The sequence below is a fragment of the Dermacentor variabilis genome, chromosome 3 (assembly GCF_050947875.1).
Source record: "Dermacentor variabilis isolate Ectoservices chromosome 3, ASM5094787v1, whole genome shotgun sequence".
Taxonomy (NCBI): domain Eukaryota; kingdom Metazoa; phylum Arthropoda; class Arachnida; order Ixodida; family Ixodidae; genus Dermacentor; species Dermacentor variabilis.
Window position 1 is genome coordinate 223,247,044 of NC_134570.1, and position 16,077 is coordinate 223,263,120.

The 16,077-nt window shown below is 44.6% G+C and overlaps 1 protein-coding gene across 2 annotated transcripts in view; it reads right to left on the reverse strand.

Moving 5' to 3' along the window:
* Positions 1–403: 403 nt before the first annotated feature.
* mRpS23 (mitochondrial ribosomal protein S23) overlaps positions 404–16,077 on the reverse strand; it is a 77,582-nt gene continuing 61,908 nt past the window's right edge. Inside the window, exons 4-5 of one of the 2 annotated variants that reach the window (XR_012826913.1) lie at positions 8,398–8,520; positions 404–810 (exon numbers count right to left, since the gene is read on the reverse strand). Coding sequence is in view for 1 of the 2 variants with exons in the window: in XM_075686890.1 (XP_075543005.1) it covers positions 771–810 (40 nt within the window). In the remaining variant the exon portion in view is untranslated. The remainder of the gene's footprint in view (positions 811–8,397; positions 8,521–16,077) is intronic. The other variant, XM_075686890.1, reaches the window with a different exon arrangement.

A 16,077-nucleotide genomic window follows, 5' to 3' on the forward strand; every position in this document is an offset into this window, starting at 1 on the left:
TGACAACATCGAAACAACCCCTGACACATCACGACCAGGAGCACATACCTAGTAACCCAAGCAGGTAGACAACCTGGGCCACGGGAGATGGATGGACGGACAGGACAGGATGGATAGATGGAAGCCTCTTGGCTGCATCGGTCAATTTCGGCTTCTACTGGCCAGCAGGCAAAGAGCCTTACGCACATCATCATTGTGACTGCCTGCTCTTCATGTTCTTAAATTGTGTACCTACTCACCTTTGTTTTGATATGTTGTTTCAAAGCGACCCCTAATGTCTTGCCTCTTTTAATGGTATCTTCAGCGTATGAAATTATCTTTTATTGGGGCTTCATGTACATGAAGGACCCAAGCTGGGCAAAGCTTCCAGCGGTGTTTTATGGCTAGGCTGGCAGTCTCCAACAACATTGACAACAATTTTTAATAACCAAGTACAAAACTGGTTGTACAAGTGCTCTACTGATTCCAGAACTTTGCCTTCAGAATTAAACAAGTTGTACACGAGTATAGCCACTACAAACACCTCTGCTCCCCATGATTAGTATGCTGTTATGCTGGACAATAGACTATCGTCTTGTTTTATAGCTCTGTCACACTAAACAACTTTGTTAGAGCAAATAACCAGATGATGCTTCCATGTGAAACAGCCATCAGCAACACATTTGCGGACAATGTTGCCAAATTGTTTCCTTTGTGTGCACTGTGTAGGGAGTGAAGGAGTGTGCCACTTGACATTAATTTGGCCTTTGGAGCAAGCACAGCATGTTCGCCTACTTGTCCTTGTCAAGTTGTGACTGCTCCTTCAGGAACCTGCAACAAGAGAGATTGATTGATTAATGGGTTTTATGGTGCAAGGGCCACTTCTGTTCAAAGAGTGCCAAATGCATGGTGTAATGCGGTATTAATGGTAGTAAAGAATGTAGCAGGGCTGTAAAGGGACCTAAAGTAAGTCTCTCTAAATTGCTTAAAGTATAAATATACTAAAATAATGGCTGTGATTAGTGAAGTGTGCTATGATTGCAAAATCTTTGCAAAGATTTTACATTCCATTTACTTCCATTAAGCGAGGCGAATAGGAGACAGTAGCACTAGTGCCTCAATAGAGCGCTTCGATGCAAGGGCCCGTGCAAGTGCTCTTCAAATATGCTTGCACTGCAGCTACAACCTGAAGGTAGTGCTACAAATAACCTGGCCAAATGATTTTTAAGGGTGTCAGTTCTTGTCTAAAAAAAAAACAGCTTTCAGTTTTTCCTGAAAGGTGAAGCATCATACGATATCAGTTGAGGAAGTATTGGCAAAGCCAGTGGGATACTGAATTATCAAACAATGTGCCAAAATTAGGGAACTGGATATTTAAGAGGACGGAAAGACAACAGGAAGTGCTTCTTTGAAGATTAAGGATAGGCCATAAAATTTTTTGCTTTCGGTTGCGATAGCAAATTAGTAGTAGACAGCTATACAAATTAAGAATAGTAGTTTTAAAAAATTAGTAGTAGACAGCTATACAAATTAAGAATAGTAGTTTTATTGGCTGTATAAAAATGTAAACACTGGCTTACTAACTAAAATAACAAGCACACTGTAACCTGCGCACAGGCAAACCTGAACATATCCCGCTCGATGACTGCAGAAACTCGCTGACAAAATGCTGGAGTGAGGAAACGTGGCAGCGACAGTGAGCGAATTGACCTTCATGTTATTTCTCGCTTCAACGTGAACAAAATGTCGAAAGCACAGCATATATGAAGCTACCAGCACTCGGCACATGCACTTTGTCCACATCGCATATCGCTCTCAAAATACGGCACCCGCACCCGCCAAGGTTGCTTAGTGGCTATGGTATTGGGCTGCTAAGCACAAGGTCACGGGATTGAATCTCGGCCACGGCGGCCGCATTTCGATGGCGGCAAAATGCGAAAACGTTAAAGAACCCTAGGTGGCCCAAATTTCTGTAGTCCCCCAGTACAGCATGCCTCATAATCAGATCATTTTGGCACATAAAACCCCATAATTTAAGATGTGGTGCATGCATGGCCGTGTCATAAGCAGCAGCCGCCGGAGTAGGATGCCTCCTCTCCTTCACCTTCCTCCCTCGAGCGCACGAGATTGAGCCACGATCATCAGCTGACCCTCGCAAGATTTCACTTGCACATAGAGCATATGAAGTGTGGCGACAATGTTATCTTGTTTGCACTTTATATGGAACATTACGGCAGCAGTAGAAATGTCGTTGGAGTGTCCATATAGTTGCTATTGCAATAAAAGTTTAGGACTGTGTCAAAATTGAAAAGCAGTTTATTGCTGAGAAAAAATGCTGGGTAAACAGGTACATGCTCACCATACAGGGAGGGGAAATACTTATTTCGTTCTGCTCTTTATTCAGGACACCGAAGAAGAACCTGGACAAATGTAGGGCTACAGCCGCATCTACTCCATGTTGGAGGATCACTTCCAGTCAGCATGTTAGAGTGAGTGCCCTAGGTATGGCCTGTCCTTAATCTGCAAAGAAGCACTTCCTTGTGTCCTGCCCTCTCACATATCCAGTTCCCTAGTTTTGCCTTATGATGTGCAGACTGTTTGTTACTTCAGTACCTCATTTGCTTTGCCAATACTTACTCAACTGATGCTGTTGAAGGGTTTGGGGTTTGCGGCGGCTGATGAGTCCGCCTCACTGGCAATCTCCCAAAGCTGGCAGTACTCCAGTAATGTTTGAGGTCACCGTCACCTTGAAGCTACTGAAAGTCTTTTGACAGTGATACATTCATAATTTACATGCATACTTCTTCCAGTGATGCCCTCTTAATGTGCCTGAAATCACAATGTAGCTAAACCCACTAACAATACACCTCAGCTCAGCCAGAACCATAAAAGCATGCTGATATTACACTGCACCCATATGATTCAGCAGAATATAATAGCGATGCCATCATCAAGTGATGATGATGATAACGATGGTTTATTGCCATGCTGTTTGAAACGGCAGGGTGACAGTCAAGCCAATCAAGTTATAGATATTCAGTTTCAAATTTCATAATGAAGATATTTGTCTAGCACTTTGTCAAGCATTTGTCTAGCATTTTGTCTATGCCTCCTCAATCTTCTCTCTCTTCCTTTTTAAACCTCTAATTTACCTCGTATGGTAACCTATGCCTGTAATGGAACTGGTCCTATGAATTTCTTCCCTGCTTTTTCTAAATGTCTCTTTCCTATCTCAACTGCAAACCGGTTAATGCTTCCATTAGTTCTTCATGGGGTGAACATTTACTACATGTCTCGCTTGGTGAATACTTTCCCATTCCATTAGGATGTACTGACTTGCCTAAGGATTTTTGCTGCAGCAGACATGTCACCCTGCTGCAAACATTTGCTGTGGCATGCTTTTGTTTTTAGGCAACTGGCTCGTGTCTCAAATAGCAAGGAATTGTTCTTTGTATTATTGTACAGATTTTCCTTTCCAATTTCTCTCTCGCCATTCTTGTAAATCTCAATTGTCCTTTTTGTTTCTACCCTTTTCACCGAATTTACTGTCTCTAGCTGTTCCCATCACTTTTCTTTGATGACTCCCTGTTGTTTATCTACACTTTCCACTACCCTGTCCTTGGTTGCCAACTTTCTTAACCTCTTCCTTCATTCTGTATCCTTACTTTTGAAGTACAAATATTTGGGCTCCTTAGTCACCCATTTACTTCCATCCATATTCCAGAGTCTTTAACACTAATTTTTCTCAGCGCCTATCTGAATTCAAGAGAGACCTAACCCAAGTCTCCCTGCACTGCCTCACTTTTGGTTTTTACATGGGCCCCCCAAGGTCAAGAAGGCTTAGAAATTTTTGGGTAACTTCCAACCCCAACAAGATGTCTGATTTTTACCACAGAATGGCATTCGTAAAAGTCAGTGCTGGCACCATTACTCCTTTCCAGATTCCTCGCACCGCCTCATATTTATTGCAACTCCACAGTGCTCTGCGTTTCATTATTGCTTCATTTTGCTTCCCCTCATTCTTCACTTGGCAGAAGTGCCTCCGGTCGTGCCTCTTGCAAGGTCTGAGGCAGCTACCGATCAAAGACCCATTCTTAGTGCAAAACTCCACAGAGGTAGTCCACTTCCTCATGGAGTCAAGCATCAAAAGAGCAGAGGCTTTCTCGGTAGACATGAAGAATTTTTTTATTCCCTCCCTCAAAATGGTATCTTCGCCGTTGTGCAGAAGGCATTGAGGTGATAGGCGAGGTCTGTAGTATGTCAGTTTCAGTTTCTGTTTGCCCTTACACGCCGCCAGTGGTGCCATTGTTGTCACCTGTACATATACATGCCCCTGAATGGACACAACATGGCTTTGTATATATACACATGCCTCCGTTGCGGCCGTGACTATCTTTGTGGTTCCTCTGCGGCTTCCACCGAAATACAACAATGGAGACAAGGATGGGATTTTTTCGAGAGGCGTAATTGAGCCTGCAACTTTTCTATGCCGTGAGCTGTATCGGGCTCGCTCCGCCATTCCCATTCCTGCCTGTACCCGGCCGCGTGTTTCTATTTACGCCCAAGCCCAGCGCTCGATCGCTGCGCCGCCATGCGCCGCCCGCACGTACTACATCTCTAGGTACTTTTTCGCCGAAGCGCCATGGTACGCGCCCTAGATGTATTGGGTTTTGGCTGTGTATTGGGTTTTGGCTGTTTTCCCTGGCTGTGCCAGGGCGCGCAGTGTGTTCGGGCCAGCCCGCATTCGCAGAGTTTAGGCGGCGTAGGTAAATTTTAATTCTGAATGCTTAAGCAATTGTATGCTTACCCAAAGAGTTAACCGTCCCTTCGTCCGTCCCGTGATAAGACGACCGCTTTCGATATAGCGCCCGCAGTAGCGAACGAATTTGCCTTTGCGCTGCCTTCCGCTTCAACGGAAATGAAGCGGCGAAAACACAGGGCTGGCGTTGCTCTCAGTTAACGTCTCATTCTGTAACTTTCGCAGATCGCTTTGAAGTTAAGCGGACCCGCGTCTCTTCAAGACTATGTAAGCGGCAAGAACACAGCGCGCGAAGCTATGAGCTGTTGGCACTGTTTTGTGGGTATCGCAGATCGCTTTCAAGCTGCGTCCCACGCGGCATTGACATAAGCCGCCGCCTTAGTACATTCGTGGCTCAATAATAAAGAATTTTAGGGCGTCCCGTATTCCGTCAAGCGCGGGCGGTTTGCCAGGTGAACGGGGGCGTAAACGTCAGCAGGCCAGATTGGTGGCGCCAGCTGTTGGCGCAAAGCTCAACCACACAAACACGGAGCCAATTGCTATATTCTGCTTATCTGCTGGTGTAAATTTTGCACAGCAGCGTAATCGTGTGGACAATTATGCCACTGCCAAAAATTTGCACCGGCACCGAAGCAGAATATAGTAGCTTACTGCAATTTTAGCTCTGTGTTTGTCTGGTTGAGCTCTACGTCACCAAGGCGGCTGCATCGCGCCGGCCGCTCACGTTGCTCCCGCCCATCCGGCAATACGCCCAAACCACCCTGGTGTCACCAATCCAATGGTGTCACGCGGATGAATAATCCGCTGAAGAGCGATAACGGCTTATAAAATGATCGGAACGGTCATCAGCGCACCTCGGGCCTCCACCTGCAGTACTTTAATTGCTTGCGTCATCAATGCTCCTTGCGCCGCCGTCGGCACTAGTTCGTGTCGCCACTCAGCTGTCGTTAGTAATGGCCTAATCAAGTTACATAACATTGGTAATGACACCGGGCTGCGCGGAGGTGAGCTAGTGGCACAATGCTTACGCATAGTCTAACTCCCAGAGGAGTTTCTGCGAGATTTTTTGTTGTTGTTGTTGTTCCTAGTCGTTTAATATGCGTCGTGTATGGCGCCAGCGCACTGCTATTGTTTCTGCTGGAAGAGCGATAGTGATATCAATAAGGAAGCTTGAGCGCAGCGATGATGTGACTCGTGGTGCGAGAAACCCTCCATGCCCCACGATTATTCCAGCTTTTGTAGATCGAAGCGCCTCGCACACCACAACCAACTTCTTATCACATCCCTTTATCCGCTTATCCAAACTGAGCATCCGCACGCAACTCTTATTTCGAAGCAGCCTATAGGCGGCTTGTTTTGAAACACCTATTTTCTCTTAGCGACAGCTGGGTGAGCAGATTGTGCGCCCAGGCACAACATCTCCCTAGGCCCACCAAGTACCTACAAGGATCTAGGGCGCTCGCCGTGAAGCTTTGGGGAAGAAGTACCTAGAAACGTGGTACTCGCGAGCAGCGCATGGCGGCGCAGCGATCGAGCGCTGGGTAGCGCTGGGCTTGGGCGTAAATAGAAACACGCGACATCATGCCCGAACGTCACAAGGCCCTGCTGATACACAGCCTTGTTGTTGAGGGTCAACGTATCTTCCCCAGCCTACTGCTTACATCGGATGCCACCCAGAGCGGTGAGTCAGCTGCTGGCGGTAAACGTAGTGAGGATAGTGAAGCTACTGCTCAGCCTTCTGTTTACGATGAAACTATAGAAACCTTAAAGCAATATTTCACAAGCACAAGCAATGTCATTGCACAAAGGCAATGGATTTTCGCCGTTGTATTCAGCAACGGGGGAGTCTGTACAGGGGTATGTTGCTGCACTATGTGCGCTCGCTGTAGCATGTTCTTTTGCGTCTCTGGAAGACTCGCTTCGTGACCAGTTCGTAGAAGGGGTTGCGTCCCAGCACCTTCGCGAACGCCTTCTTCTTGCGAGCTTGACTCTCTCGTTCCAAGCAGTGGCATTAGCTTCACAAGTTGAGCAGGCCAATGAGGGCATTCAAGAATTTGCTTCCAACAACGTGCAGCACATAACCGGCCACCTTCCTTCACACAACGACGCGCCCCTGCGTGCACCTCATACCGAGGCAAGCCTGTTGCATGACAGCTGCTAACCTGCCTCGTATCTGCGCCCATATAACTCATCCTTTCACTACTATCATTGTGGTTTGCACCAGCACCATGCTGTATCACCCCATTGCCCAGCCCAAGGTCAACGTTGCTATCATTGTGGTCTCATTGGTCACTTCAGCGCAGTATGCGCTGCACACCACATGCCACTACGGGGGTTGCACCGTCTGTTCTCCTACACAGACGGTGACTGAGAATACGCCTTGACGTTGTGGGTCACCCGTCACCAGCTTTCTTCAGCGATCTTGTTTCTGAACTTCATTGTCTGCACCAACGAGTTAAGAGCAAGCAAGACTACAGCAAAGAGTACACAGACCGTCGCAAGGCTGTGAAGAAGACAACAGTTGCCATTTGTTGGGCGTGTTGGTAAACCGACTTGGAAAGCATATTTAGCGCCAGCAAACAAGGACAGAAGGGAGGCGACACCACAAGCGCATTGTGGTGTTGCCTCCCTTCTGTCCTTGTTTGCTAAATGGCACTAAATGGCACTAAATATGCTTTTCAAGACAACAGTGTCTGTTTGTGATTAGGTCAGAATTAGGAAACTTGGAATATCAGTTAAGGGAGACCTCACGTTTAGCCACCTGAGGAAGGTAGTCCGTCAGCAAGGTCCATCATCGTTTCGGCTTGATGATGGATGTAACTGGAACGCGTTGAAGCTATCCAGGGTACTTGCAGCTTCAGCCACATGGAGTCGGCAGCATAATGCTGTTTCCAAACCCGTGACATCGTCGCCGGCATCTCGGCAACCCAACAATTATGCCTTAACAGCTCGACCCGAAGCCTCACCAGCTACGCCCACGCTACGAGCTCCAGCGCCAGCTGTGCCAGGGGACACTGTGCTTAAACATCGGGTCCTACCACCGAGGAAGAGAAGACTTCCAGATTGATACCGGGACCACATGTAGCTTGTGTGCTAGGTGCAGACAGGTACAATGCCAGAGAACTTGAGGGCTGCATGAACCCTGTGCAAATGGTTGCGTGTCTCTGGGAATGTTTTTTTTTTGTGGTACTGCTTGTTCTAGGCCATGCTGTATAGTTGTTCCACACAGTATTATAGTGAAGAGCACATGCCATGCATGGTTGCAGATATTTGTAAATTTTTGTAAATACAGTAAAACCTCATTATTTCAAGCTCAGTTAATTCGAAATCCTGGATAATTCGAAGGTTTTCTGCGGTCCCGTATTTTCCAATGTAAATTTGAGCGGATAATTCGAATCGGCGGCCTAGGCCAACACGGTTAATTAGAAGATTTGGGGTGCTATGCAGCAATTCTCAATCCCCATTTCACTGCAAACCTGACAAAACGACGGCCATTTGGAGCCACGAGCCGACGCCACATAGCAATCGCAATTATTTATAGACTAAGCGCCTGACCAGTAGTACCGTTAGCACAAAAATCAGTTCATGGTAGGCCTCGTGCACCGCCGAAACGCGCACCCGCAGAGAAGACATGCTTCACTGCAACGCAGCGGGCATACCAATTTTTGTCATGCGGTCTCGTCCCCCACTCCGCACGCTCCTCACAGTCGCAGTGGTCGCAGCATCAGCGCGTGTTCCGTGCCGCTGCTGCTGGCTGCCGTTTGCCCATTCTCTCTCTGCACCTGCGGCGACGTGTGTACGTGCAACACCTGTCTGTGCAGTTTCTTTGTGCGTGGTGGTTAGGGGTATTGCAGCTAGCGTAGTGTTCTTTTTTTTTTTTTTTTTTTGAACTGTGCAGAAGCGCCAGTGAGTGAAGATGCCAAAGTATAAGACTTTAACGCTGCAGCAGAAGTTCTGCTTGATCTAAGAAGCAGGTAAGAACACGTGTTCCAAGACTGAGTTGGCTGAAAGGCACAGCATGCCCCTCTCAACGTTGTCCACACTATTGAAGAACAAGTCGAAGGTACTGGATGCCTACAGCAAGACATATTCTTCGAAGTGGTCACGAGTACAGGCTCCCATGTACCAAGATGCGGAATCAGCTTTACTTTGCTGGCCACAGAAAGCAAACGCAGCCCAACTTCCTGTAAATGGAACGATACTGCGGGAGAAGGCCAAGGAGTTGGAGCAGCAGTGCAAACGAGAGCGTCGTCGATGACTGGAAGAAACCACGTCGGCTCCGTTGCTTAGCAAGTACGGTACAGACGATGTGTACAACTTTGACGAGGCAGCCCTTTTTTTACAAGATGCTGCCCACAAAAACGTTTACAGCGAAGGACATCGTGGTCAAGTGTCGAAAGCAGGGCAAGGAAATAATTATTGTTCTGTTCGGCAAGAACATGTGCGGTAAACACAAGCTACCACTGCTCGTAGTTGGAAAGGGTGGGAAGCCTCGCTGCTTTAAAATTGCACGGCTGCCACCAAGGGATGAGCTTATCTACTGGCACAACAAGAAAGCCTGGGTCACAGGTGCAATATTTGAAGATTACATTCCTGCAGTGAAATGTTTTGCCTGGGTTACATTTTTTTTGTGTTTGGTTAATTCGAAAACCTGCTTAATTCGAAGATATTTCGCGGTCCCGATGACTTCGAATTAACGAGGTTTTGCTGTACTGTATATCTGTGTAGCAACACCCAATCTACTAACTATTACTAACCTTGTTCTTGTAAGGAGGGGAATATGTAGTATATCAGTTTCAGTTTCTGTTTGCCCTTACACGTTACCAGTGGTGCCAGTAATGTCACCTGTATATATACATGCCTCTGAATAAAGAAGGGGTCTTGTTCCGTGGTGGCCGTCACTGTCTGCGTGGTTCCTCTGCAGATTCTGCCGAAATACACCAAGGTCCAGCTCCAGAATGCAGTTAACAGCAACGTTGGGAAATTTCCTCAATCTGCTGCAGGTCTACCCTAAGATCCACTGTTCTCTTGCACAATGAACAGTTCCATGTGCAGAAAAACGGGATATGTATTGGCTCTCGCACTGCGCCCATAATGAATGATTTATTGCTGGCGCATTACGATAGTCTCCTCCAGGATCGCCTCAGCTTACCAGATCCTGTGAAAGTGTTCCATTATGTTGATGATTTATTTGTGATCCTTTCTGCCCACCCAAAAGAACCCACTGCTCTGTTCGACAAGGTTTTTGAAAAATTCAAGCGCATTTTTCGAGGGTTGACATTCACAAAGGATTTGCCTGGCCAAAGCCACTTCACTGACCTTGCACTGCCCCTCAAGAAGAAGCACACGTGTTGGATGCGCCACGGCCCAAGAAACACCTTATCCCCTCCACTTTCAATCATTCAAAAGTGGTGAAGCGCTTTGTAGCCCTAGGGGCTCTCAGAAATACTGTCATTCGCTCTTGCCCTAACTTAACGTCCAGCACCTTTGACACCCAAGTACATCGGCTTGAGGCACCTGTGGCTATCCAGCACAACTGCTGTCATCCTTGACGGAAGTTTTATTGCAAGAGGTTCATTCCCCTAAGAAACTGTGCAAAGTGGTAAAGAACACAACCAAGACTATTGCAATCCTGTATCTACATTGTGTGACCTACTGCATGAAGAAAGCCGCAAGCCAGGCCAGTGTTAAGGTGGCGTTTACCACACCTAGCAAATTGGGAAAGTTGTGCAAGAAAGTCAGCGATCGCCGGCAAACGCCTGGGTTGTGTAGTAAGTGACATACCGCAAAGCCTGTGGATTGTAAAACCAATGTAGTTTATATCGCTCCTACCTCTTGCGGCTGCACCTACATAGGGCAAACGGGACGCTGTCTTAATGAACATTTATGTGAGCATGCATACAGTGTCAAGATTAAGACTGGTAGCAATCTAGCTTTTCATTGTGCGAAGTGTGGCTGCTCACCATGCCTAGAAAACACACATGTGCTGAGAAGGTACAGCGATCAGATGGCCACAGAAATCTTTGAATACGTTTCAATTAATTTCAATTATTCAGTTTAGACTGTGTCCATACTGTGTTTCTACATTTGCATAGTTTTACGCTTGTGACACAGGCACAACAGGAGTTGATTGACGATGGCTCGCCTACCGTATCTTCCTTTCTATTTTTCAGCGTGTTGCAAATAGTATATATTTGTGCAGGCCTCAATAAACATGTTGTTGGAAGTCAGTGCTGGTCCTGTGCTCTTCTTTGTCCGTGTGTTTTTTGGTGAGGTTTAAAATGAATGAAGCACTAAGTCGTCCACATACATCAGCCCAGGGACCTTCTGTTGCAACCTTTGCCCATTACGGATGTAAGGTAAGTCAAAGTGTGATTCACTGCTTTCTAGTTGTCTTTCTATGCTCTCAACATAAAGAAAGAACGATAACGAAGACAGAGAGCATTCTTTCTTCAGTCCTTGGTGAATTTTCACAACTCCACTACATTACATTTCCGACCTTCCCATACAATTAGCACTTGGTTGTCCCTGTACATCTTCAGTGTTTTCACAAAATCTTCAACTATGCCTTCGTGCTTGAGAATATTCCGTAGCAATTCCCTGTCCACGTTGTCATAAGCTTTCTTATATCTAGAAATAGCACTCATAAAGGCCTATTCTGAGCAACTGAAATTTTTGTGCACTGAGTTAGTACAAAAATACAGTGTCTGTAAGGCCATGGCGCACTTTTGACCAGTCAAAGGAAGTCAATGAAACAAAATAGAAATGTGAAATCTTCACAGAATAAGAGGAAAACTCTCCAAGTTTTATACCTGTTCAGTGCAGTTCGATGTAGCCTCATTTGTTGCCCTACACACATCCAAATGATGTTCAAGTTCTTTCCACACACAGATAGGGACGTCCAGTGTAACAGAGTGAATAATGTGTATGATTCTCTATTTTAAATTATTATTGTCATTGATATGTTCACTGTACACACGTTGCTACACATAACCCCACAAGTAAAAGTCTAATGGCGTCAGATCCGGGGATTGTGGTGGCTTGACAGAACCCCTGCCTATCCACTGCTGGGGCAATGTTCTATCCAGAAGGTCACGAACAATGGTGTGCAAGAGTGCCGTCATGTTGAAAGACGACCCCCTCTGGAAATTGTGACCCTGCACACAACATGTCAAGGCATGTGGCGCAGTTCGGGTTGCAGCTGCATCATCAGCTGTGTGCGCGCACACCCGTGCACATTATACTACAGAAAACTGAGAGCCTTCCTTTTATTTGGTGAACATTTCACATTTCTATCTTGTTTTGTTCCTTCCCTGTGATTGGTCAAAAGTGCACTATGACTTTACAGACACACTGTATTACCCTCTAAGCATCTGCTTGGCTCGAACCCTGTTTGTAGCTCCCCCACTGTATTATTTCATTAAACTTGAGCTTTTTTTGCCTCATCGACTTTTCCACTTTTGCTGCTGCTTCTGCTGCTGCTGGGTGTGTTCAGTTAAGAATGTTGGTGCATGTCCGCTGACCCCTTTTAATTTTGCCGAAAAAATATAGCTTGCAGTCCAAGTCCCTGGGACCATGAATCCAATCTTAGTTTCACAAAAATTATTTTGCCCTCACCAAAAAAATTCAGAAGCCTCTACTCAGTCAAAACTGGTTTTTGCAAACTGCACAAAAATGGGATTCCAATGAGATCGCAGAAGAAGAACTATTGTAGCTGTGGGTGTGAAAAATTTTGGTGAAATACTATGGACAGAGTGCGTTGACAAAATGTTGTTACTTTGCAGTGCTGTTGCCGTTATTTTAAGAAAAAGCATTACAAATATGGCACATTGTTCAATAATGGTATAATTTTAGATCTTTTTGCTCCACATGTATGAAAGTCAGAATTTTAAAAATTTCCCGGAGCATCTCCACATATTAGATTAACAAGTGTGCTAAATAAAATTGCTGAGACTGACATCAAACGCTAGCCAAATATGCTTAAGTACATGGCACGTCTCCAAGAAATGCAACATTTTGAAAATCAATGAAAGAATGGTCATCTTTGAATTTCTTTAAACTTTCCAGAATTAAAGCCAACCATGTGTCTTAACTCACTCTGTAAACACATGCTGCATTGTGTTTGTGAGGTTGGAGTTGTCAAGCCAGAAAAGCAGCCAAATTTATGTTAACACCCCAACCCCAAAATTGAACGGGCATGTCGCTATAATTGCCAGTGTCATTATTTTTAGGCAGTAAATGGGTTCTGTCGTAGTCAGGAAATGGCGAATTGACACAAAAACAATGAAGACTTGATACTGAAGTGTGACTTATTATGTTTTCTCATGCAAATCACAAAAACTTCAACATGGCCTTAAACAGGGACATTAATAAGGTAGTTGAATGGTGTAAACAATGGGAAATGTGCATTAATATTGAAAAGACAGTATATATGTGGATAACATTAAAAAAGAAGCCACTACTGTATCGCTATGGCACAGAAAACACTTTTTTGTCAGAGATAACGCAGTACAATTACCTGGGCTTGTACATAACAAAGGATCTTTCCTGGTCAAAGCACCTTGACACAGTAATAGCAAACTGCCGCCACAACATGTTTTTCCCAAGACGCGTATTAAAATCTGACACAAGAAGGCAAGGAAACATTACTACTATACACGGCAGCAGTTGTAGACAAACTGGGTAAATTTAACTTCAAGGTATGCAATGGTACATTTATACTATTTCTGAAAAATGAACACCATGTAAATTTGTCAAGAAGACAAGTGACATAGGGCGTGCAAACACAATGCCACATTAAAGCAAAGCAGCATCTAGACGACACTGCGGAAGCAGCTGCCTATCAAATCAACACTTCTGTAGCCGCTGCGGTAGTTTTGTGGCAATGGTGTTGCTTGAGGTTGCAGATTAGACGCCGACTGCGGCAGTCGCATATGACGGGGGAGCAAAATGTAAGAATGCTTGCGTACTCAACTCAGATTTTGGTGCATGTTACAGAATCCCAGGTGATGAAAATTAAAACGGAGTCTCCGATTGCTGCATGCCTCCTTATCAGATAGTGGGATTGGCACATAAGGCTCCATAATTTAATTACAATTTTTAGCACTTCTGCCACGATGCACTGTGCTGTGCGAGGCAATGACAGTGCTAACCTTGTTGTAAGCTATGAACAATAGTGCACAACATTGCCCCAAGCAAACACTGCGCACTACATAGACAAATGCTAGTAGTGTACGCAAGTAACACTGAACATATACTCACCACTCTAGTATTGCACTAAGCACTGATGAACTTAAATATTTGCCATAGACATTACTGCCAATTATCATCACTCAATGCAAGCAGCAGAGAAAGCTTCGCTTACATTGATTCCCACAGTGTGTGGGATCTGCATAATTTCTTCCACATATTTTGAGAACTAATTTTATGGTTTGCATTGCTATTTTATATATTACTGATGTTACTGTAACGCACCTGTACGAGCTCATCTTACACTTATTACTTTTGCCTTTGCAGATGAGGTTCATCTTCCTTGCACACCAGCCAATCTGCATTTTCTTTCTTTTATTCACGTGCTCTATGGTACTAGTCTGCTGTGCCTTGCTCTTTGCACTCAACTGTTTGATTATCTGCATTAAGATTTCATCTCGTCTAGCTGTCAGGCTATTTTCTTTTGATTTTTATTACATAAAAGCTTTTTATGTTAAATTTTTAGATCACAGGCTTCTCTGTTGCATTTGGTTGAGTCTTGACTACACCTTCTTGCGGAAGTTATTCCTAATAACGTCTCTTATATACGTGCCGAGTGCGTCTTCTTTGAAGATGTTACGAACTTCATCCCTTATAGCTGTTTCTGAATTTTTAGTTGGACCTCCAAGTGCTCTTTGATGGTTTCAGAAGCTTTTTAGTATGCATTTGTCTGTTTTGAAAATTTCACACACCCAAAATTCACTTGTCCATTTAACTTTTTGCTTGCGTGAGCACACTCGCCAAGCATTTCTTTTTTCGGCACTTGTTCCGTCTATACAGTACCTCTTTTTGTGTATTCCCAGCATTTTGGCTTCTCTATGACCCACAAACACCTGCTTACACTCTTCTACTGCTTGCTTTATTTCCTTGTTCCCACCACTTGCACCATTTCCTCTTCCCACTCTAAAGATATTTTTGCCGCGTTTGTCATATCTCCTGCTGCATGGCATCAACCAGTTCATTGCATTCCCAGACTCTGTAGGAAGCATGCCCATTTTCTTCTGTATACTTTTTGTGAGCTCTACCATTTGCTTTTTATTAATTTTTAAGCATTCTGCGGCTACTGGTTCCTGTATTGCATCAGCATGTCTCCCAAATTTTAAGGTTATATCTTTATGATCAATACTTGGATATCTTTTTCCATGTAATTCTATCATCACTTGTAGATCATTTCTGATACTTGACTGCCTACGTTTGCATTGCCACATTACCTGTCCATGCCAGTTATTCTTTCTACTAACTAATAGAGTTAAACCTCTATATAACAAACTTCAATATAAAGAAATTCTAGATATTTATTTATTTATTTATTTATTTACTTATTTATTATACCTCAAAGGCCCCTGAACAGGACATTACATGAGGGGTGGGCACATTGAAAAAATGGCGTGTCAGGTTAGGTAATGTGACTTGAAAGATGGTCTTCGATGGCAGCTTTGAAACGAGAAATGTCAGTGATGAGGGCGATGTCAGAAGGAAGAGTATTCCATTGACGGGCTCTGTATAGAAAAAAAGAACGTTGATACGTAGTGGAATGGGCGCGTGGTAGATACACAGCATTAGGATGTGTGTGACGGGAAAAATGATGGGCTGGAATGATGACCTGATTACCTGTGGGCTGTAAATGAAAGAACCTAAAAAATAAAAGAAGACGAGCACTTTTGCGGCGAGAAGCGAGCGAGGGAAGACACAACCTGGATTTTAAGGCTGAAACACTTGTGTTATAGGAGTAGTCAGAAAGAATGAATCTGGCCGCTCGGTTCTGAACCGCTTCAATGGTGTTAATCATGTTTACCTGATGGTTGTCATAAATAGCACAAGCATATTCTAGTTTAGTTCGGATTAAGGTTTTATATGCTAGCAGTTTGACTGAGGGAGATGCTGATGACAAGTTACGGCGTAGATAACTTAGTAATCGGTTCCAGGAATTAGTTAACTGATTTATATGATGGGTCCAAGATAAGTCGCTAGATATATGCACGCCTAGGTATTTAAATGTTTCACACTGTGTTAAAGTGCAGTTGTTAAGGGAGTAAGGCGGTACTACATAATTAAGACGTCGATGAAAGCACACATGGGAACACTTACTG